Genomic DNA, 26127 nt, shown 5'->3' with positions numbered 1-26127 from the left:
ACATGATTTCGCACGTTACGTTGTCAAAAATGTCAAAAGTCTGAATGAATTGAAATTGAAAAGGGCACTTGGTAAAACTGAATGGGTTATTTACATTCTTGTGTTGTTTTCATTATGTGCAGTGTGCTTCTCATTGTGCCTACGCACATTCCGAGTAAAACTAAAACACGCAAAGTAAACGCACCCACATTACCAAGCCAGTACTGGAATTTGTTCATAAAAAACGACAATTACTTACAAATGAAGGCTACATCAAGTCCTTTTCAACATTGGTTGAGAGGTACCTGAAAACATTTGTTGAGTACTCTACAACACACCATCCCCACACTGGGTCAACTTGTTCTGATGCAAAACATATGCAGGTCACATGTGAATACCAGGCGTCTGTGAGGTGAGATGAAGTGGGGTTTATCCTCCAGTCCAAGATTATTGCACTTATATGGCGATGCACATGTGTGTGTGTGTGTGTGTGTGTGTGTGTGTGTGTGTGTGTGTGTGTGTGTGCGTGCGTGCGTGCGTGCGCTTGTACTTGTCCGGAATGATTATATAGTGCTAGCCCACTGAGATACCATGCCGCAGTTTAACATGAATACCCCACACAGACACAGTATACTGACTCCGAGCCGACCAGTCCTTTTTTTACACACTTAATGCTGAGGCCAGACAGGGTCACAACAAAGCTTGGAATCAGTATGGCACTAATCAAATTCTCTAGACAAGATCAGTTTGGCTTGTTCCAGTCTTAGGATTTTGTAAAACAAAGACAGACACTAAGCAAGAGTCAGCATCACTTTGGGCTTTCCTCCCACATTAAGATGACATGCCGTGATAAGACTGGAATACTGTTAAAGGCTGCGTTAACCCAACTCACTCACTTACAAAGATAGACAACTTAAAAAATATTGTTTCCATACAAAAATAACATTAAAATCTAATGATTTAAAAAACACATGAAGTCATCTTAAGGAGAAACAAATGTCATAAGTCCCTCCGTTTTTTAGATAAAATAAGAGCATGGTCAAAACAATGTCAAATTAAAAACATTGCAAAATACAGAACAAATTGTGTGAATCCTACAACTAACTAAACAAATACCAAATTTCATTGTATTTTCAACAAAAATAATGAGTAATGACCATATAAAGCTCTTTCCATATATTCAGATTTGGACCTGTTGAAAAAATTGGGGCATCATCATAGGTGGGAACAAGCAAGGGAAGTTTCAGCATCATTGGTCAAGTGGTTTTTGAGTAGATGTTTATGACATCAGGACAAACTGGCATACTCCATTGGGTAGGTATTCATTTACAACAGTTGTATGATAGCATGATCATCAACCAGCGGTCGATATCATGAGCATCAATACATATGATAAGTGTATGGCCTTTTCACATCTACTACCTAAAGGAAATAATGACACACAAATGCACTCTGTTTTAAATGCTATTTATATATAATGTACAAGGTAACATTGACTGGTTTGGAGCCTCATCCTGTGTCAGCATCCTTCAGCCTCTGTTTGAGTGCTGTCTCCAGGGCCTGCTGTAACACGGGGTACAGACGCTGACATGTCTCCACACAATCCTTGATAGCCTAGAGGGTGAAACAGAGACATACCCAATGAGACCAGACCATACCTACATTTTATCAACCTGCCCTATATTTATAAAGGTTTTTAAAAAACAGTCCAATACTAAAAAATAAATTTGACCATTTTTTCTGTATGTTTATTTATTCTTCACTTGAGAACCTTAGCAGGCCAGTGTAGCCAAGAATGGCTAAGGGACATAACTCTGCAAAGTAAATGACAGTGACATAGACAATTGGGCCGCCTCTTTCGCCAAACAAGATACAGTGGACTGTCTAAACCTGCCTTTGTCTCATCCTGTACTCTTTCCAAACAGGCATTTCTAATTTAGTCCTGGCAGCTTGTAGTGATAATGTCATGTAATAATCTTTGTGTAAACCGGCCTTTGTCTATTCAAGATTCCGGCACTGTTTGGCAGTTCCAATTACCAATTTACCTAGAAAATACTTCTCTTATCTGGCACTAAACAATCACTCCACCGTAAACAAACACTCAATTAACTTGGCGTAGCATGTCTTCAAAATGACACACAGAAGGCAGGTATTGGTACATATCTAAGCATGGATTAACAGTGACAGAGTTAACCAATTTGCTGATGTGTTGCAAGTGTCAACATGTCTAGAATAGGTAGGCGTGCAAGGTTAAATCAGCATTCTCTACTTGAACCCGCACTTTGTCTAAACCCACATGTTTTTCATGAGGCTTGGTCCGACAGAGTCGACTGTTTAACCATGTGCAGAGTTCCCCATGTTGAAGCTCCCCCATCTAGTGCCCCCAGCTCCTCCTCCTCACCTTGGTGGCCAGCTGGAAGTCAATCTCCCCCTTGGAAGTGATGGCGGACACCTGATTGAGTGACGGCATCAGACCCACAGTCACAGAACCATTGTTCTTCTCGGCCGTCTGCTCCGGCTTGTACTCCTCCGACTCGGTGGGATCCAGTAGGATAGTGTCTCCTCGCACCCGCTGTCACCAGACACAATATGTAGATATATAGTCACACAACAGGTTCTTGTTTTGAGATCTACAGTAAACTATGGTTATAATGAACTCAAAGGGACCACTAACTTTAATTCACTATAACCGTAGTTCGTTATAAGCATATGTACAAGATATATATAGTAAATGGACGGAACCAAGAAATAGTCTGTTATATCGGTCAGTTCGTTTTAAGCGTGCTAGTTATAAATGTAGTTTACTGTATGTCAACTTTTGCAATCTAAAAAATTCAACTACAGCTGTACTAAACTTGTTTCAGAGTAAGATTATCGTCTTCATGAGAGAAAATTCAATTCCAGAGACCCTACTTACAGTAGAACACCCAGTGACAAGGTCATACATCTCTACACCTAGTGACAAGGTCATACATCTCTACACCCAGTGACCAGGTCATACATCTCTACACCCAGTGACCAGGTCATACATCTCTACACCCAGTGACAAGGTCATACATCTCTACACCCAGTGACAAGGTCACACATCTCTACACCCAGTGACAAGGTCATACATCTCTACACCCAGTGACAAGGTCATACATCTCTACACCAAGTGCCAAGGTCATACATCTCTATGCCAGACCCTACTTACTGCAGAACACCCAGTGACAAGGTCATACATCTCTACACACAGTGACAAGGTCATACATCTCTACACCCAGTGACAAGGTCATACATCTTTATGCCAGACCATACTTACTGCAGAACACCTAGTGACAAGGTCATACATCTTTATGCCAGCCCCTACTTACTGCAGAACACACAGTGACAAGGACAAACATCTCTACGCCAGACCCTCCTTACTGCAGAACACCCAGTGACATGGTCATACATCTCTATGCCAGACCCTACTTACTGCAGAACACCTAGTGACAAGGTCATACATCTTTACGCCCAGTGACAAGGTCATACATCTCTATGCCAGCCCCTACTTACTGCAGAACACCCAGTGACAAGGTCATACATCTTTATGCCAGACCCTACTTACTGCAGAACACCCAGTGACAAGGTCATACATCTCTATGCCAGACCCTATTTACTGCAGAACACCCAGTGACAAGGTCATACATCTCTATGCCAGCCCCTTCTTACTGCAGATCACCCAGTGACAAGGTCATACATCTCTATGCCAGACCCTACTTACTGCAGAACACCCAGTGACAAGGTCATACATCTCTATGCCAGCCCCTTCTTACTGCGGAACACACAGTGACAAGGTCATACATCTCTACGCCAGACCCTACTTACTGCAGAACACCCAGTGACAAGGTCATACATCTCTATGCCAGACCCTACTTACTGCAGAACACCCAGTGACAAGGTCATACATCTTTATGCCAGACCCTACTTACTGCAGAACACCCGGTGACAAGGTCATACATCTTTATGCCCAGTGACAAGGTCATACATCTCTATGCCAGACCCTACTTACTGCAGAACACCCGGTGACAAGGTCATACATCTCTACGCCAAGTGACAAGGTCATACATCTTTTTGCCAGACCCTACTTACTGCAGAACACCCAGTGACAAGGTCATACTTCTTTACGCCCAGTGACAAGGTCATACATCTCTATGCCTGCCCCTACTTACTGCAGAACACCCAGTGACAAGGTCATACATCTCTATGCCAGACCCTACTTACTGCAGAACACCCGGTGACAGGGTCATACATCTCTACGCCAAGTGACAAGGTCATACATCTCTATGCCAGCCCTTACTTACTGCAGAACACCCGGTGACAAGGTCATATATCTCTATGCCAGACCCGACTTACTGCAGAACACCCGGTGACATGGTCATACATCTCTATGCCAAGTGACAAGGTCATACATCTCTACGCCAAGTGACAAGGTCATACATCTCTACGCCAAGTGACAAGGTCATACATCTCTATGCCAGCCCCTACTTACTGCAGAACACCCGGTGACAAGGTCATACATCTCTACGCCAGACCCTCTTTACTGCAGAACACCCTGTGACAAGGTCATACATCTCTATGCCAGACCCTACTTACTGCAGAACACCCAGTGACATGGTCATACATCTCTATGCCAGACCCTACTTACTGCAGAACACCCAGTGACAAGGTCATACATCTCTATGCCAGACCCTACTTACTGCAGAACACCCAGTGACAAGGTCATACATCTCTATGCCAGACCCTACTTACTGCAGAACACCTAGTGACAAGGTCATACATCTCTATGCCAGACCCTACTTACTGCAGATCACCCAGTGACAAGGTCATACATCTTTATGCCAGACCCTACTTACTGCAGAACACCCAGTGACAAGGTCATACATCTTTACGCCCAGTGACAAGGTCATACATCTCTATGCCAGCCCTTACTTACTGCAGAACACCCGGTGACAAGGTCATACATCTCTATGCCAGACCCTACTTACTGCAGAACACACAGTGACAAGGTCATACATCTCTACACCCAGTGACAAGGTCATACATCTTTATGCCAGCCCTTACTTACTGCAGAACACCCAGTGACAAGGTCATACATCTCTACGCCCAATGACAAGGTCATACATCTTTATGCCAGACCCTACTTACTGCAGAACACCCAGTGACAAGGTCATACATCTTTATGCCAGCCCCTACTTACTGCAGAACACCCAGTGACAAGGTCACACATCTCTATGCCAGCCCCTACTTACTGCAGAACACCCTGTGACAAGGTCATACATCTCTATGCCAGACCCTACTTACTGCAGAACACCCAGTGACAAGGTCATACATCTCTATGCCAGACCCTACTTACTGCAGAACACCTAGTGACAAGATCATACATCTCTATGCCAGACCCTACTTACTGCAGATCACCCAGTGACAAGGTCATACATCTTTATGCCAGACCCTACTTACTGCAGAACACCCAGTGACAAGGTCATACATCTTTACGCCCAGTGACAAGGTCATACATCTCTATGCCAGCCCTTACTTACTGCAGAACACCCGGTGACAAGGTCATACATCTCTATGCCAGACCCTACTTACTGCAGAACACACAGTGACAAGGTCATACATCTCTACACCCAGTGACAAGGTCATACATCTTTATGCCAGCCCTTACTTACTGCAGAACACCCAGTGACAAGGTCATACATCTCTACGCCCAATGACAAGGTCATACATCTTTATGCCAGCCCCTACTTACTGCAGAACACCCAGTGACAAGGTCATACATCTTTATGCCAGCCCCTACTTACTGCAGAACACCCAGTGACAAGGTCACACATCTCTATGCCAGACCCTACTTACTGCAGATCACCCAGTGACAAGGTCATACATCTCTATGCCAGACCCTACTTACTGCAGAACACCCAGTGACAAGGTCATACATCTTTATGCCAGCCCCTTCTTAGTGCGGAACACACAGTGACAAGGTCATACATCTCTACGCTAGACCCTCCTTACTGCAGAACACCCAGTGACAAGGTCATACATCTCTATGCCAGACCCTACTTACTGCAGAACACACAGTGACAAGGTCATACATCTCTACACCCAGTGACAAGGTCATACATCTTTATGCCAGCCCTTACTTACTGCAGAACACCCAGTGACAAGGTCATACATCTCTACGCCCAATGACAAGGTCATACATCTTTATGCCAGCCCCTACTTACTGCAGAACACCCAGTGACAAGGTCATACATCTTTATGCCAGCCCCTACTTACTGCAGAACACCCAGTGACAAGGTCACACATCTCTATGCCAGACCCTACTTACTGCAGATCACCCAGTGACAAGGTCATACATCTCTATGCCAGACCCTACTTACTGCAGAACACCCAGTGACAAGGTCATACATCTTTATGCCAGCCCCTTCTTAGTGCGGAACACACAGTGACAAGGTCATACATCTCTACGCCAGACCCTCCTTACTGCAGAACACCCAGTGACAAGGTCATACATCTCTATGCCAGACCCTACTTACTGCAGAACACCCAGTGACAAGGTCATACATCTCTATGCCAGACCCTACTTACTGCAGAACACTCGGTGACAAGGTCATACATCTTTACGCCCAGTGACAAGGTCATACATCTCTATGCCAGCCCTTACTTACTGCAGAACACCCGGTGACAAGGTCACACATCTCTATGCCAGACCCTACTTACTGCAGATCACCCAGTGACAAGGTCATACATCTCTATGCCAGACCCTACTTACTGCAGAACACCCAGTGACAAGGTCATACATCTTTATGCCAGCCCCTACTTACTGCGGAACACACAGTGACAAGGTCATACATCTCTACGCCAGACCCTACTTACTGCAGAACACCCAGTGACAAGGTCATACATCTTTATGCCAGACCCTACTTACTGCAGAACACCCAGTGACAAGGTCATAAATCTTTATGCCAGACCCTACTTACTGCAGAACACCCAGTGACAAGGTCATACATCTTTATGCCAGACCCTACTTACTGCAGAACACCCGGTGACAAGGTCATACATCTCTACGCCAAGTGACAAGGTCATACATCTCTATGCCAGCCCTTACTTACTGCAGAACACCCAGTGACAAGGTCATATATCTCTATGCCAGACCCTACTTACTGCAGAACACCCGGTGACAAGGTCATACATCTCTACGCCAAGTGACAAGGTCATACATCTCTACGCCAAGTGACAAGGTCATACATCTCTATGCCAGCCCTTACTTACTGCAGAACACACAGTGACAAGGTCATATATCTCTATGCCAGACCCTACTTACTGCAGAACACCTAGTGACAAGGTCATACATCTCTATGCCAGCCCCTACTTACTGCAGAACACCCAGTGACAAGGTCATACATCTTTATGCCAGACCCTACTTACTGCAGATTACCCGGTGACAAGGTCATACATCTCTACGCCAAGTGACAAGGTCATACATCTCTATGCCAGCCCTTACTTACTGCAGAACACCCAGTGACAAGGTCATTTATCTCTATGCCAGACCCTACCTACTGCAGAACACCCGGTGACAAGGTCATACATCTCTACGCCAAGTGACAAGGTCATACATCTCTACGCCAAGTGACAAGGTCATACATCTCTATGCCAGCCCTTACTTACTGCAGAACACCCAGTGACAAGGTCATATATCTCTATGCCAGACCCGACTTACTGCAGAACACCCGGTGACATGGTCATACATATCTATGCCAAGTGACAAGGTCATACATCTCTACTCCAAGTGACAAGGTCATACATCTCTACGCCAAGTGACAAGGTCATACATCTCTATGCCAAGTGACAAGGTCATACATCTCTACGCCAAGTGACAAGGTCATACATCTCTACACCAGGTGACAAGGTCATACATCTCTATGCCAGCCCCTACTTACTGCAGAACACCCAGTGACAAGGTCATACATCTCTATGCCAGCATCAGCTAGCGCCAGTGCAGCACATGTGATGGATGCCGCCAGTGCTGCATGGAACAGAAATATCAGAGTATATTTAAGGGGAGGTTACTGTTTTTCCTAAAAATTCAAAGAAGTTTTAGTAATATACTTAGGATATGGATTATGTTAGTATTAGAGTAAGAATATTACAAGCATTGTCAAGGAACAATATTCATTTTCAAGCCACATTATCTATTTTCAAGGCACATGATCCATTTTCAGTTCACTTCAACAAAGCAGACATTATCAAAGAACTTTCACTTGTCTTTACATTTTGTTCCAATAAATTCTATGCAAGAAGGTATGGACATACCACTGCCGGCGTTCTGCAGCACTGTCACATACACATTCACCTGTGACTTTGGGAACTTGTGCTGAAAATGTTTTGGAATTCTTTTAATTATTCAGTAATTATTATATAAATAAGTACATCAAAAGAGGCCTGGGATATATATTCAAGATAATTTCTTTCCTTTAATCACACACTCGGGTTTTTTTATTAACAAGGTTGAATACATGATATCAATGTATTGATGAAAAGTTGAAATGTTCAGTGCTACCCCACTGATAGACTAACACCTAGTCTATGAAAACATTTCTTCAAAAGAATTGTATTTTTTTTCTTCAATCTTTCCTCACCTGCTGATTTCATACACAATGGTCTATGAAAACATTTCTTTAAAATAATTGTAATTTCTTTTCTTCAAAAAAGCCTTTCCTCTTCTTTCATACGTGGAATCAAGGAGACTAGACTTGTATTAGTTTGATCTAGACTTGCCAAGGCTTTTAGTACATATATATATTCCACAGTCATGGCGCATGACTACCCCACTGACATTCAATGCTACAGTTTGATATGGACACCCGACTCAGACACTGTATGCTGACTCCAAGCCAAACAGTTCTTGTCTTACCTTCTGAATGCAAAGCGTCAGGCAGGGTAACAACAAATACAATCTTCTAACGTCTTTTGGTATCATGCTCCTATAACAATTGACCAGACCAGTTTGTGATGAAGTTCTTGTTCATTGAAGGGAGATAACTCTTACCAAACAGACGGCTGGCTCCAGTGCTTCAAGCAGCTGCACAGAGAAGTCTTTCTCCTCACTATCCTGCTGATGTTTGCGTCTCAGCCGACACGAAAACGTAGCAAACTTGAACTCACAAGTCAGTTGACCTTTCATGCTGAAGTCTTCTTTGCGTACCACTTCTCGCGGACCATAGCTGAAACAATATAAGAGTTTTCAAATAATAACTGGACAAATGCACTGAACATGGTCTCTGGCAACTGCAAGTTACATTCCTCATATCATCTTTTCCTATTTCTGGTTCTAATCCCATCACAGGACTCGGAGATTTTATGGCTGCTACACAGTTTACAGTTGAATTCAAACAATAACAGAATCTGAAGTAATCAGGACAAGGAGTCATATGGATATAACATGTTCATTCATTTGATGAAGTGGCAAGAAGTATTCCTTCTTTGTAACGTATTTATAATAAAGAAGTTATCCATAATAATGATAATAATACTTGACATCACAAGTATTAATGGCACTAATCACTCTGATGTTAATTACAAAATTAATCTCCATATCTCCAACTTGACATACTGGAAGTTCCACATTATTGCAGTGTAATAACAATTAATTTATATAGCGCCAATTTCCAGATTGGATCTGCTCAAAGGCACTTTCGCATGAGTTTGGTGGCCAAAGACAATGTTCAATGACTTGTTGGCAGATTGGAACAAAGGTTTCTAACAGTCCCTTTAAATTAGTTGATACTTTTGATGTTGATGGGGATGTTGTTCCAAAGCACTGGACTGGCATAGTTCTGGTTCGGGGACCAAACAGAAGCTGACTGTTAACTGACCTGAGGAATCTTACTGGTTGATATTGCTGTATCAATTTACCGATGTAAGGTGCACCGATGTCATGAAGGGCTTTGTAAACTAACACAAGTATTTTGAGTTCTATGCGCTTTGTGATCGGGAGCCAGTGTAGTTCCATTAGTACAGATGTAAAATGTTCGTACGTTCTAGCACGGTTACCACTCTGGCAGCAACGTTTTCAACACGCTGAGTCTCTGGTATTCAGGCAACTCATACACAAGAGCATTGTAATAATCCAGAGGAGAAATAACGAAAGCATGATTGAGAGATGCAGGGTAAGATTCACTTGACAAAAGAGACACTTTTAGGATGTCAACACCTTCACAATGAAGTTGGGGGTATATCTCAAAAAAGGAAAATTTTATCCTACATTGACCTTCTGAATTGCTCCTCCAACTTATTTGAACTAATTCTAGACACTTACACAGCACAAATGACTTTTGTTTCATTCTGTTCAATGTAGGCTGATCCTCGAGCCTGGGTGATCAGTCCTGCTCGTAAAACTGAAACAAGAGTATACAATGTAATACACTAATCATATTATTCCTTCAGTCTGTGTATCAGTTATTTCACATCATTCATCACAGTCTACTGTCATCTTGTTAATAAACACATGGAAAAAAGTTAAGCACTGCTAATATAAGCACTACTGTATATTTCCATATAAACTAGCCATTTTTTTACATTTGTATCCTGTATTAATTTCCTGACTAAACTCATTCGTTTGTTCACAATGTGACAGTCCTATATCAATATATCAAAAGTGATTATCTAATAACGTTTTGTCACTGTTCCGTGGCACTAGTTATCTGACTACTCTTTCAACTGCTTCCTGTTTCTTCACATTAAATATGACCCAGTCCATGCGACCATCTGCAGGAGCATAGTGTCCTTATACAAACATCGGGTATGTGGGATCGGTGGTAACATAAAACGTTTGGAAAATACCGGTCTATTGCATTTTTTATAATCATGCATATCTTCAGCTGGTTGGAAAAGTTTACATACGTGACAACAATTGACAAGACAAAGTGAAATTTTGAAATTAGCAGCTGTTTCCTGTGATCAAAAATGCAAAACTATTTGTGACCTATTACCTGTACATAATGTGTCCATTATTTCATCTGTTGTGACCATAGCAAAAACCAACAAAATATGACGTTGTCAAAAATGGGAGAGGAAAGTTTTCTATATTCAACTTCATAACCAATTACAGATGAAAAAACACATGCAATACTTTGTGTTACATATCACAATACATGAATCATTATTGCAATAAATTGTGAAACGAATTTCAGGCCAATACCCATCACTATTTAGATTAATAGATATATCCAAAAGACATATGAAAGTTTGGAAGAAATGAAAATACAAAAGGAAAAGAGATTAACTATTTCCAGTTGTATACTTTAAGCAATAGATGTTTGTCCTGCTGAAGATCATCGTACTTACATAGAGGCCTAACTTTGTCAGGCTTCCTGCCATCAGCGCGCTCACTTCCTTCCACTACCTGTCACAGAAATATGTCAACAGTCCTTACATTTATCAGTAGGACTTCCATTCACATTGTAATCAGTGCTGTATAGACTTGTTAGATGGCTGGGTTTAGCACTGCTTAAAGCAAAATTACAGCCACATCATGACAGATAACTTCAAGAATGGACTCCACACATCTGGGAATTAAACCTAGGTACTTGGCGTGATGAGAGAACACTATAACCTCCAGGCTACCCAAATGTCCCTGTATCAGGGTGATCATTTTGCAAGATATATAATAATGTGCATATTAATAATGCGCCAAATCCATGTCCTAAAGTGTGCTCAAAGCACGACATTATTACCCTGGAGAATGGATCAGTGTGTACTCCATTTTCATTCTCATCTCATTGGGGAGTATACAACCCAAGCTGCCTGTGAGGCACTAGAAGGTTAACAGGCACATTAGCATCACATCCTACCGGGTACCCACTCACTGCTGGTTGAACAGAGATACATTTCGAACAAAGTCAGTTGCCCAAGGAGAGTGAGTGAGTGAGTTGGGTTTAACGCCGCTTTTAACAGTATTCCAGTTATATCACGGCGTGTCAGCTTAATGTGGGAGGAAAGCCCGAAGTGATGCAGGTCTCAGACGTTTACCACTTCGGTGAAACCCACGAGCACGGGGATGGTGCTGACAAACCTAGAAACATTATCGGGGCGAACGGGGATTCGAACCCACAATCATAGGTTTCTGGCGTGCCCAAGGGACGCAACTCTGCACAGCGAATTGCGGCGCCTTAGACGACTGGGCCACCCATGCCCCCTGCCCAAGGAGACACCACATGTGCTACATGTGCTTCAATGTGAGCAAGACCAAAGCCCTAGAAATTCTCAGGAGTCAAGCTACTGAACGTGGTCACCCATCCAACTTGTCTCTGAGACTGACGTTGCTTAGCTTCATCTAATATGTACCAGTGCACTGTGATCATGAAACGTAACACGTATAAAACATAAAACAGGAACATTACAACAAAACCACCAGTATTTAACACTACCAATTGATAAAATATACAGCAACTGGATAGCATATTTCAGGCAATCCTGTTCGAGCTGTCATTTACTATTTACATGAACTATATATATCATTTCTAATATTTTGATGTTGACTTATAAAAATATTTTTCTCTTACTTTTCGGTAAATATGCATTGAATACCTATTGCTGATAACACATTTAGAATTTTATTTGTGCTGTCTTTGCACTTGGCTGGACAAATCACTGATGTCTGGCATGATCATACCAAGTGGTTGGTAGAATTATGTCCTCTTTTTGTCCAATTCGGACCTCCATACACAACTTTTCGCTGTACCGCGATACGATGGAGTTCTCTCCCTTCTCAAACAGAGCGCGAGGCCCGGCTTTTACTCGGAGCTACTGATGTAAATAATGAACTTTTATCAGTAAAATATGCATTGCTTGATAACATGAATGATATCTGATACAGAGAACACGAATAAACATAAAGGTTAGTGAGTGCATTTTGTTCCGTTTAGCGTACATGACAAGTACCGCGATACCCCGAGGTTGCAGGCTACGTAGCGGCCATAAAATGACCGAGTCCCGTGATGGGATTCAAGCCACGGACCTTCTAATCTCAAAGGGTTAACCCCGTCAGCAAGCTGACAAGGTAAGGATGTCATCTGTGGGATGACTCCACGTCCTGCTACACATACATGTATTACAAATGCAACAGAAAATAAAATCATAATTACTGCACGTTTGGTTCCAATTCAAATTAGCGGTTAAATCTACAGGTAATCGTGCTCTACATTGAAAACACAGTATTTGTATTACTAAGTGTGCCAGCTTCATGTTCAATATACTGATAAAATCACCTTCACCAATACCTATATACATATGTAGCCTATGTCAGTATGTATGGGTTGTCATACTTGTTCTGTCAGGTTTGTTTACATGACCTGTGACCTCATGAATTACCGATATGTTAGGATCATTCTTGGCCAGAGAGTATGGACTGATCGTTCCTTCGGGGCCAGTCAATCTCCGTGTGTCGATCGGCATGGTCTTGGATGCTATTTATTTACTGTTCAATCTCTCAGCATGTTTCACATGGGGGCATCCATTTTGCAAATGCCCGGATGAACTACTAGTTACCTCCCTTGCATAAGAAAATGTCGTTTGAAAGAAGAGAATCATCACAATGTCATGAATTTTAATGTATGCGACGCTATTTGATGACATTTAATTCCCATACCTAATCCGACCAGATAAAAACATTTTCTTTTCACAGTATTTAGATAAAATGAATAGAATTCCAACAAAGAGAAAGGAATACCAGGTTATTATGGAGTCATCATGGACACTAATACGACCCTTTACGAGGGTGCATGGAGTCATTTAGTAATGCATGATCAATGAGAAAAACACCAGCATGATCAAGGATCGATGGATACATCAATCGCAGGGTATGATCAAGGAGGAAGACGCCAATAATGCAACAGGATCAAGGAGAAGATACCAATAATGCAGCAGGGCCAAGGAGGGAGACACCAATTATGCAGCAGGATCACGGAGGGGGACACCAATAATGCAGCAGGATCAAGGAAGGAGATACCAATGATGCAGCAAGATCAAGAAAGGAGACGCCAATAATGCAGCAGAATCAAGGAGGGAGATACCAATAATGCAGAAGGATCAAGGAGCGAGATACCAATGATGCAGCAGGATCAAGGAAGGAGAAAACCAATGATGCAGCAGGATCAAGAAAGGAGACGTCAATAATGCAGCAGGATCAAAGAAGGAGAAAACCAATGATGCAGCAGGATCAAGAAAGGAGACGCCAATAATGCAGCAGGATCAAGGAGGAAGATACCAATGATGCATCAGGATCAATGAAGGAGAAAACCAATGATGCAGCAGGATCATGAAAGCAGACGCCAATGGTGCAGCAGGATCAAGGAAGGAGAAAACCAATGATGCAGCAGGATCAAGAAAGGAGACGCCAATAATGCAGCAGGATCAAGGAGGAAGATACCAATGATGCATCAGGATCAATGAAGGAGAAAACCAATGATGCAGCAGGATCATGAAAGCAGACGCCAATGATGCAGCAGGATCAAGGAAGGAGAAAACCAATGATGCAGCAGGATCAAGAAAGGAGACGCCAATAATGCAGCAGGATCAAGGAGGGAGACGCCAATAATGCAGCAGGATCAAGGAGGAAGATACCAATGATGCATCAGGATCAATGAAGGAGAAAACCAATGATGCAGCAGGATCATGAAAGCAGACGCCAATGATGCAGCAGGATCAAGGAAGGAGAAAACCAATGATGCAGCAGGATCAAGAAAGGAGACGCCAATAATGCAGCAGGATCAAGGAGGAAGATACCAATGATGCAGCAGGATCAAGAAAGGAGACGCCAATAATGCAGCAGGATCAAGGAGGGAGACGCCAATAATGCAGCAGGATCAAGGAGGAAGATACCAATGATGCATCAGGATCAAGAAAGGAGACGCCAATAATGCAGCAGGATCAAGGAGGAAGATACCAATGATGCATCAGGATCAATGAAGGAGAAAACCAATGATGCAGCAGGATCATGAAAGCAGACGCCAATGATGCAGCAGGATCAAGGAGGAAGATACCAATGATGCATCAGGATCAATGAAGGAGAAAACCAATGATGCAGCAGGATCATGAAAGCAGACGCCAATGATGCAGCAGGATCAAGGAAGGAGAAAACCAATGATGCAGCAGGATCAAGAAAGGAGACGCCAATAATGCAGCAGAATCAAGGAGGGAGATACCAATGATGCAGCAGGATCATGAAAGCAGACGCCAATGATGCAGCAGGATCAAGGAAGGAGAAAACCAATGATGCAGCAGGATCAAGAAAGGAGACGCCAATAATGCAGCAGGATCAATGAAGGAGAAAACCAATGATGCAGCAGGATCATGAAAGCAGACGCCAATGATGCAGCAGGATCAAGGAGGAAGATACCAATGATGCATCAGGATCAATGAAGGAGAAAACCAATGATGCAGCAGGATCATGAAAGCAGACGCCAATGATGCAGCAGGATCAAGGAAGGAGAAAACCAATGATGCAGCAGGATCAAGAAAGGAGACGCCAATAATGCAGCAGGATCAAGGAGGGAGATACCAATGATGCAGCAGGATCAAGAAAGGAGACGCCAATAATGCAGCAGGATCAAGGAGGAAGATACTAATGATGTAGCAGGATCAAGGAAGGAGAAAATCAATGATGCAGCAGGATCAAGAAAGGAGACGCCAATAATACAGCAGGATCAAGAAAGGAGACGCCAAAATTAAGCAGGATCAAGGAGGGGGCACCAATAATGCAGCAGGATCAAAGAGGGAGATACCAATAATGCAGCAGGATCACGGATGGGGACACCAATAATGCAACAGGATCAAGAAAGGATACACCAATAATGCAGCAGGATCAAGGAGGGGGACACCAATAATGCAGCAGGATCAAGGAGGGAGATACCAATAATGCAGAAGGATCAAAGAGGGAGATACCAATAATGCAGAAGGATCAAGGAAGGGGCACCAATAATACAACATTGTTAAACAAGAACGCACCGGTAATATTAGCAGCATCACCGTGGAGAAACGCCATTATTGCAACGGTTGGGGAAACAAAACGGGGAGTTTTGACAAATTGCTTGTCTATCCCAGTACAAAGTCATTGCTCACCCACAGCGATAACCGATCACGCTAGGTCTTCGAGACATTTAATTATTATCGCCCTTGAACTATCGTATAGCTTATCAAATATAAACGTGTATGTGAACATGCCCGTCAATGGTGGCTTATCTCTGTATGACAATGGTGGCTTTCAGAATATCAGGTTTATCGGCTTTGACTCAATCTGCCATCAAATTGCGCTGAATGTTGAATGTGACAGGATTAATTCTCCAACACGTACTTATTATTTTTCTGTGACAATATGTATCATATAAAATAGGAAACCGGGCCAATTGAAGCAGACGACTTTGTTTGTCACAGTACAGTGAAATCTGTCCAAACCTTGCTTGGAACATGTTCGGAAAGTTCAGTTTAGACAGCAGATCGGATTCTAGGGAAGAGTCACGTCCCAGGCCTTTGTATATCAGGCGAAATGGGCAGTCAAGATCGAAGTGTCGACATTAGTCCTGCTCAATAACTGTGGAATTATTTTTTTTTTAAACGAACTTTTTTACTAAAAGCCAAGGCAGGTCCAAATTAAGCTAAACTAGAGTCCAGGTTTTGTTGCTTGTCTAAACTCCTTTATCCACACAAGATCTTTCGCTGCTCAACGTTTCTTCAGATGTAATGGGAACTTTAACGTAGTCATAGGCGACACAGTATTTAAATAAACGGCAGACGAGGATAGGTTCCTTTAAAACCAAAGTACAAGTATTTAAGAGAAATGTTTTCATGGACAAAGTATTAGCATATGTCTGCATGTACAATAAACATTTATTTCATGAAACAACGCTAATCTAAAATTACAATATTTTTATGAACATATCGATGTACCTGTATATCAGGGCTTCTGAAGACAAATACATCAACGTGTAATACCACAACATAATCTTCACATACATTTGCATGTGCTATTGCGAATATTCACTCTAATATGTGTCAAAGAGATCTATCGGAGTGAAAGTATATGCCACATAACTGGTCATTGGCCATTAAAAAGAACATATATGCAAATTAATAAGTTTTACGTGTCTTCTTTTTCAATTTTCGCCTCACCGAGCGAATGAGTGAATTGTCTTTTACGTCGTTGTCGCCATTCAGCAACAGACCCGTGAAGATCCGGGGTAGGATAGGTCTTCAGCAACCCATGCTTGCCGTAAAAGGTGACTATGCTTGTCGTAAATGGCGACTAACGGGATCGGGTGGTCAGGCTCGCTGACCTGGTTGATGCATGTCATCGATCCCAATTGCGTAGATCGATGCTCATGATATCACTCACTTGATTGTCCTGTCCAGACTCGATTATTTACAGACCGCCATCATATAGCTGGAATATTGCTGGGTGCGGCGTTGAACAACAAACCAACCAACCAACCATCCATTCAGCAACAACACGGCCACAGCACGGATACCTAGAACTGCATATACTAGTAATCAGACAATCAATGATCGATAGAGTGTGAACAACTATCCCCACCACCATATTACGATTACATCACAGTATGAATGCATGGTTTTTTTCTGGAAGTAACCGTTATGATGTGGGGCTTTCATGGTTATACATCTTCTTTAAGAATCCAAATGCCCACTCCTGGTATCAGTACCTCGTCCACGGGCCCATGCATTCCATCAACCGACAGCTAGCCATACATTCCAAAGATTCCACGTGTTATATTTAGCAGTGTCCATTGACTTGTAGTCTGTCTCACAGTCGCTGGGCCATATTATTTTCCCTCCCGTCCTGCCCTTATTGTAATACTATACCCCTAAATAAAGCAAGTCTAGAATCTCGCTCTCACTGGGACTCCTTTTCAATTTAAATATAATTGCTTGTTTCTATTGTTCAGAGATTATAGACAATGATCTCAGCAAAGGTGTACATAATATGTATGTCTAAGTGAATTCCTAAACGAGAGAAAGTGATGCTGGCTACTCTACCGGGCAATTAACCATGTGGTTGACTCCACTAGACTAAAATATAGTCTCTAAAATAAACATATTTTACAGAAAACAAACTGTTGTTAAATTATAATTATGAAATATAATAAAGAAGAGCCCCGAGACTCTCTTCATTTTCAGATCCTGCAGTAATCTAGACTTGCCAAATACTATAGACTTGCATGGGCTATATTGGATAAATTTGTTTCAGGGTCTGTACGACAGACGACTCAACGCATGTGCCGTTCATTACTGTCAAACACTTCACGTTCTAATGGCTATATCTACTATTCAAAAGAAGACACAACTTGAAGACGGTGTTTTTTTCAATTGCCAACCAGCCATGGCAGATTATGTAGTCATATGAAAATAAAGTGAGTGAGTTATCTTGGCTTTCATGCCACTAAACAAACTGATATGATAAAATGTATTTCAAAAGTACAGTTACGAGGTTTTTTCTAAACTATCTTGGTACACAACCATCACTGTATACTGCATGAGTGAATGAGTGAGTTGGTTTTAACGCCGCTCTGAACATTATTTTAATAATATCGCAGCGCGTCAGTTTTCTGGGGAGGAAAGTCCGAGGTTATGCAGGTCGAAGGTATTTTTAAGAATTTTCTTTTTATTTCAGGAATTCCTGTTACAAACAGAGGCCCCTGCCCGGGGTTGCAGGAGCCCCATGTAAAAATAAATGGTGTAAGAAAGGACTTCGTTTCTTATAATTTTTTTAAAAATGGACAAGGACAACACATTCACTCACAGGTTCACTCTCTGTTTATGAGTATATACAGCAGATTTATGATACATCGTCTTGTGTGTTTGTTTGTCTGTTGCTTAACGCCGCACTCAGCAATATTCCAGCTATATGACGGCGGTCTGTAAATATTCGAGTCTGGACCAGACAATCCAGTGATTGTCGTCATGAGTATCGGTCAATGCAAATTGGAAACGATGACATGCATCAACCAAGTCAGCGAACCTGATCACCCGATCCCGTTAGTTAATTGCCACATACGACAAGCATAGTCGCCTTTTAAAACAAGCATGGGTTGCTGAAGACCTATTCCACCCTGGACCTTCATATATCGTTCAAGCATTAGACAAAGAAGCGCAATTTCAATGTAAGCAAATAATATATCATACATGTCCAAGTATGTCACTCACAAAGAGAATGGTAGAGCATCCATTTCTGATAAAACTTCACTTGTTCACTTTCGGCATAATACCTGTTCTTCTCAACAATACATCTATCCTGGAGAACTCTTTCGTAATGTATCAAGCTTAGAGTTGTGTAAGAAACTTTGCCTTTGTAAATGTAAATTTTTGCCATTACAATATCAGCTCAAAGGTTTCATCTGTAACAAAATTCTTTTTGAGGACAAAAATAACGAGCTCAAGGCTAAGGTTTAAATTGCACACATGGGTACACTTCTCTTTTAAGTCTGAAAATAACTTCCAGAAAGTTTGGACATGGGTACAGTCCCAAAATAGATGAGGAATTGTTTCTTCATTGGGTCTAAGAAGTTGACCACTATGGTGAAACCCACGAGCCCATGTATACATGGTGCTGACAAAAGAAACATAATCAGGGCGACCCTGGATTTGAACTGATGATCATAGGTCTCTGCTGCGCTAAAGCGGAGCTAATTGCGGCGCCTGAGATAACAGGGCCATCCGTGTCTCTGACAAATGTCTAAGTGGTTGATTTCAGTTAACATATTTGGTTTCTCCAACGCCCTCATGCCAAAATATGAGACACTGCCAGGCCAGACGATGTTCGACAGAGACACAGGGGCAGGAACACAGTAGATCACACCTCCAAATGGTATATAGAGCGCGTGTTCAAAGTTATTGAATTTTTATAGCGACGCGCGCGTGCGTGCGTGGCTGTTTGTACTAGTCCGGACTAATGCCGATTTTATAGTGCTAGCCCATTGGGGTACCATGCCGCAGTTTAACATGAATACCCCACTCAGACACAGTATACTGACTCCGTGCCGTCCAGTCCTTGTTTTAGCCCCTTAATGCTGAGCGTCAGGCAGGGTAACAACAAGTTTCCATCTTTTGAACGTCTTTTGGTATGACGCGGACCTTCCACTCTACGGGCGGCCGCTCTAGGCCATGGAGGCGGCCATAATTAAAAGAAAGTGAAATAAGATAACTCACATTTCACATTTCACTTCCTCCGACAATTGGTATTACGTTCTTCAATGATACGCGAATGTACGGCTGACTGTTGTATGGCAAAATGGTCAAGTAAAGACCGTATACATGCATAGTTGCCATGTCTAACGTTTTATTGGAAATTTTAGATAACAAATCATCCTTACCTGGGGATTTTCAGTTTCCAAAACTAATAAGTATCTGGGGTGTTTTTGAAAATGCAGCATCTTCAGACTTTTGGTTGTATATATTCTTATAAAAGGTTCTTATGGTACGTGAAGTTCAAAGGTTACTGACCACAAATTACATATCCTACATGCGTAGATCTACTGCGTCTCAAATGTTAAAAGATAAAATATTGTAAATTGTTGAGTAATTGGAAAAATATAATCAGATCGAAAATTATAGAATTGGGAGATAAATTATAGTAAATGCACTGGATTCAATGTTGTTAGGTTTCCGTTTCCTGCAGGGTATTTCATGTTTTGTGTTTAAGAGATGTCGCATGACTGTATGAATAATTCATGACACAATGCTAGTTCATAAACAAAGACCTTCTTGTTGTGCATGACAGAAACCAGGCTTATTTCCCCCTTTATCCGCAAGGACGTACAGCACATGTGAACCTTCTTCCCACATTTGATACGTGTTAAAGGATAAAATATGTACACATGCACTCCCTTGTGGAACGAAGAAAATTAATAGCTATTCAGACAGTTTTGCAATCTACATAACAATAATTTGATGTGACAAGTAACTCGAACCTATTATGAGTAATGAGTATCGTGTTAACAACGAACTTTATTGTTATTAATATAAACATTTGAAAGCGTCCTTTGACAATATACCGTTTCGCTGTCGCGCTCATAAATTGACCAATCAGCGCGCACCTGCCCCGTTACACCGAAGCATCTGTTCAAAATGGCGATGGGTCGCTCTCAATTTTTGTGAAGACTTGGGGCGATCCTTGTTAAAATACGACAATCTGTGTTAAACAGTTGTTTATAAAATGACTTCTCTTCATTTTGTTGTTCAACCACTACCGGGAACTGATGATCAACTAAACGAAAGGTGACGAATCCAGGCAATTTTTCTATGTTTTAGATGTCATCGTACCCCAGACAAATCAGACTCGGGCACGCATGTGTAACGTCGACGACAAGAATACTAAGCTTGATGTCCTTTGTGTGGACATTATGGAGACTGAAACGACGATATTCATTGTTGAAACTATCTCCCCATGATGATTGTGTTTCGTAGACGTTAAATGAGATTATGTTATAATGTATTTCGTTTCCATAAATAGATTCTGCTGGGTTAACACATCTGGATTCTGGCTCATCCTAGTTTCTTAGATGTTACAGTATTCCCTGTCAGGTATCGGAAATAGAAATGGTAGTTCCTTTTCATATATATTTAACTTTGCCGGAAATAATAATGTGTGTTCTGTATGTAGCACTGAGCTGTAATATTTCTCACAATAATTCTAAAAGTGAATAACGTCCTTTTAGGATATATGTTGTATCATTTTGGCCTCATGATATATGTCTTAGTCTAGTACATTACGGGAGCATGGAAGTTGTACATCATGTATAAGTCGCAGGCAGAATATTATGAATCATCATTATTCATAATTAGATCCTATTTCAATAATACAAGGCATTGTATGCCGATGCAAATTAATGCACCCACCCAGTACTGACCTCTCAGGCCTGTTGCCTTTCACTATCTGTTATTTCCATGATGGTAACAAATCTTAGTTTACAAGTTGCACTGACAGAGGAGAAACAGTGTTATGATATATGCATCAAACAAAACAGCACCACCATACTGAAGCAGTGTTTAAAATTGATAGCATGAAAGTCCTTGTCAAAACACTGGTATTAACTTGAAGATTAAGGGGGTCCTACTTTAATTATGAACACTCCTTTTATGAAGAAATGTTTCTGTGAGTTTGTAAATTTGCATTTGATAAACACGTAACTTCAGTGGCTTAACCATGAGTGCATATTTCTGATAACATGATGTGTTCAGCATGAAACACACGTGTACTCTGTTCGCATTTGGGTTGGAACAGGTCTCCAGCACTCTCTTGCTTGTCATATGAGGTGACTAGATTTATCTAGACCCGCTCAGAGGCCGATATTCGGTTCCAAGAATTTGAATAAAAAAATCCTCATTCGAGTTGCAATAATAATATCAAATGATAAGTTATGCCTTTGTAGAGGTGACTTGTATTTTACTCATAAAAGAACCAATAAAGATAATAGAAGGGTCTTCAGAACTTAGTTGCATTGAATGCAATGTTAAGATAAGAACATTGACAAAAATCACAATATTGAAGTAATAATGATTGTTTTCCCAATTTGCCTGCCAGATGGCCAAGGGAACATAGCTTGATTGGGTGCAAGCTTGATTATTTACTAGTCGCCATGATATAGCCTGAATAGTGATGACTGGGGAAATAAATAACATTGACTTACCGAAGTATATATTTTTATTATTATTATTATTGGTAGGCATAAATCATAAGTTAGGGTGTGAAAAGTAGGACAAAGTTAATATTTCTAACGAGTCATCCGTGTACACATGACATAACAATGTGATGACGCTGCGTGTATTACTGAGTTAGATGTACTGTTGATTGATCTGACTGCCTGATTTTATGGTGACTAATGTAGTTCACATGTTGGCAACTTCACTATCAAAGTCACTCATACATGGAACACTTTTTACATTGCAGACTAGGAGAAGTTGCCGCCAAATTGAGTCATCATGGATTTACCAGCCCAACATGTCTGTCTGCACTGAAGAATCTAGTTATATCACAATGTGTGATTGGACCAAACTATATTGCTCTGCTTCTAGAGGTTTGTAGTGACATGACCTTGATAACGATAAATTAATATGTATGAAAAAGGTTAACATTCAGATACCTTTGTTACTTTCGTCAAGACACAGTGGCATCATGTTCAGATGCCATGAAATTTGTGCTACCTAAACAAATATTTGCAGTAAAGTACTAGCCCCAATGTAGTTTAAGATGGCGTTTGCCACTTTCATTCGGCTAGAGTATTGCTGAGGGTGGCATTTCAGGTTTATTTCATGTTTTGCTTGTTTCGCTTAAATTTACAAAAATATATGCAAAGTTGTTGTGATTTTTCACAGAATGGCCGAATCTGCCGTGTGCCTTTCACACTGGTGACAGACAGACTTGACCTCAGCAAGAACAATGATAACAAAACGTAAGTCTTTCTTTTTCTGCAATGGTAATTTTTGTTGATGTAAATACTTGCAGTTAACATGTTTCAGTTCATTTATTATTCATTTATGAACTGTTCAACGTGTTCAATAATATCTGTAATAGCTGAAGGGCTGACCATGCTGACAGCAGAAGAATCAGTCTCATTGAAAGAGGTCAGAGCACCATATGCAAAAAACGTAATGAAAGGTGCTAGTTCTCTCAAGACAGCTGTTGATATAGCCCTAGTTTCCAGTATGTCTTATCATTAACATCTGTCTGTCCAGGAAGCCTAGTAAACCCGAGAAACCAGAGCGGAACCTATCTCGGAATGGAACACTGGTCGTGGAGAGCCCCCTTGTGTTGGTGTCAGATGCTCTAGGATCAGGCACAGCACAGGCTGTAGGGTAAGACTTATATGCTGCAGAAAAATATTTTGTTAAAGGTGTCAAATTTACATGATTGTTTTGTCTTGTCCTGCATTGCTGCCTTATGCTTCTAGTTCTGTTCTTTGACTAGGAAGACAGAGCTGTCAGAGGTACCAACCAGTTGTGTGGCATACTTCTTCCCACAGCTACCACGTGTTCGCAAGTGGCAACGTCACATTTAATCACATCACTGCTAGCACTGTCACTTAAAGTACTAGAGCACATCTCAATCAATCCAAGTTTAAACCATCTAAAACAGGCAATTATCAGCCCAGGTGCGCCTCTATTAAGGCTTCCCCCCAGGCTTCCTCTTCACCAACCTCTTAACCAACCTCGTCGTCGCCAACACAAATCCAGGGATGGTGACTGCGGGGGCAGACGCTGATGGCCTTGGCGTTCCAGCGCCTGGGATCTCTTACCCCCAGTTGTCCCAGTCATAGACACCGCTGAAGGTGGGAGATTGGGCAGGTTTGGGGTCAATTTGACAATTCTTGAAGATCGTTTGTCACCAACATCCTTCGTCAGGGGTACAGGCTCTCTCTGACAGCAGACCTGATGTTAACCTCTGACCCAATGGTGGATGCCCACCCACCTAGTCAGGCTCAGTACCTGCTCCACACCATTCCGCTTCTTGTGATCAAGCAGGCGCTGGAGATTGTTCTAGTGTTTCTGGTGCCCAAGAAGGATTCATCTAAATTCCGGATGATCCACAATCAAGTTGTCTTCAACAAGCGTTACCTGGAACGTCCTCCTTACTTTTGCCTGACTACGTTGAGACTGCGCAGGACCAGAATCAATGCCAACGATTTCCTGATCAGTCTTGACCTCCAGGACGATTCTCTTCATGTGCCCGTCTACCACAGTAGCAGGAAGTTTCTCAGGTTCTTTTTCCAGGGTATCCACTACCACTGGGAGGTCCTCCCATTTGGCATTTCTCACGGCCCCGTGGTTATTTACCTGGATTACCAAGCCAATTACTGCATACCTGCACCTGAAGAACGTTCAGTTCAAGTCTTACATAACTGACTGTCTACTTAGTCATCAGGACCCACAAACCCTCCTCCTTCACAGGGATTTCACGTATCGTCAACATGCTGAACTGGGATGGATCCTCAATGACCTCCATAGCGCTCCAGGTTTACCTCCGCTCTTGGTGGACAGTGAAACTGTCCCTAACAGCGCTCACCTTCATATGGCTGGAATATTGCTAAGTGCGGCCTTAAACAACAAACAAACAAACCTAACGGCACTCAAGCCCACACTCCACCTGTTCGTAGATCCTCAGGGCTGGGGGGACCAAACTGCCTCCAGGCTTTGGTCAAAGAATAAGCTCGGTGGCACAACAACAATCTGGAAGTCGAAGCATCATTCCTGGCTTCAGCGCAAAGAGATAGCCGTATCCACAGACAACATCACAGTCGTCTGGTGTATACGCAACCAGGGGACTCCTCACTCATCATCCCTACTGTCCCAGACCTTCTGATTCTTTCAGATAGAATTGATCGACTGCACCTGAGGTTCATCGTCCAGCACATCCCCGGTTGTTGCAGGCCGGACAAAGTGGCTCCCACAGAGTGGATGCTCCACCCCGATGCCTTCTATCTGTTGTGGCCAGCAGTTCATCTTGCCACTTATCGACCTATTCACCACCAGTCAGAATTATCAGCTCCGGACCTACATGCTCTGACTTGGATGGTCGACACATACAGCGTTCACTGGACAGGCCTAAATGTGTATGTTTTACGCCTCCTGTACTACTTACAAGGGTTTTGCACACCAATTCTATCACTGCTTTTGATCTCTAGACAGAGCTCCAGATAACATTTTGAGCAATTGAGTTTTTACTCTAGCGTTTCTATTTTAATTGGGTTATTACATTTTTCATTGGGTAACCAATATTTTTTCACTCATATATTTATCACTATTGGGTTTTCCCCCATATTAGTGAACATTTTAAGATTTTAAAAAATGAAATAATGTTTCAGATGTATATAACTGTTTAAAATATATAGGCTTGACCCGGAAAGTAAATTAGCTCATCATTGTGTTTCGGAAATTAGCTCCTTTGTATGCATGCTGAAAAAGCTTCTTTGGGTATTAACGCATGCTGTTTTTATACATTTGAGTTTTTCATTTAATGCATGCATTTCTGTACACAAGTTAATTGAAGGTTATTGGTTTTTGAATATTTTTGGGGGTATTTTACACAAATAAGCTGTTTATCTGTAGCTCTGCGTAGACCTT

General features: G+C 41.9%; 2 protein-coding genes across 5 annotated transcripts in view; one reads left to right on the top strand and one right to left on the bottom strand.

Annotated features, from left to right (window-relative positions):
* Positions 1-1430: 1430 nt before the first annotated feature.
* LOC124135680 (exosome complex component MTR3-like) lies at positions 1431-13526 on the bottom strand. The gene is made up of 8 exons (XM_046501129.2): positions 13372-13526; positions 11347-11404; positions 10319-10397; positions 9050-9224; positions 8314-8374; positions 7941-8026; positions 2381-2551; positions 1431-1593 (listed from the first exon to the last, which is right to left on the bottom strand). The coding sequence occupies exons 1-8, from the start codon at positions 13453-13455 to the stop codon at positions 1489-1491; spliced, it is 819 nt and encodes a 272-aa protein (XP_046357085.1). The 5' UTR covers positions 13456-13526; the 3' UTR covers positions 1431-1488.
* Positions 13527-21120: 7594 nt separating this feature from the next.
* The window catches only part of LOC124135679 (E3 ubiquitin-protein ligase UBR5-like), a 61941-nt gene continuing 56934 nt past the window's right edge, over positions 21121-26127 (top strand). For all 4 annotated transcript variants that reach the window (XM_046501128.2, XM_046501127.2, XM_046501126.2 and 1 more), the window contains exons 1-4: positions 21121-21285; positions 22958-23084; positions 23383-23459; positions 23743-23862. In XM_046501128.2, the coding sequence (XP_046357084.2) occupies positions 21224-21285; positions 22958-23084; positions 23383-23459; positions 23743-23862 (386 nt within the window). In that variant the 5' untranslated portion in view covers positions 21121-21223. The remainder of the gene's footprint in view (positions 21286-22957; positions 23085-23382; positions 23460-23742; positions 23863-26127) is intronic.

Source organism: Haliotis rufescens, unplaced genomic scaffold (assembly GCF_023055435.1).
Source record: "Haliotis rufescens isolate VD_foot unplaced genomic scaffold, xgHalRufe1.0.p SCAF_1, whole genome shotgun sequence".
NCBI lineage: Eukaryota > Metazoa > Mollusca > Gastropoda > Lepetellida > Haliotidae > Haliotis > Haliotis rufescens.
The sequence above is the reverse complement of the archived record's forward strand: the minus strand, read 5'-3'. Positions and strand labels throughout refer to the sequence as shown.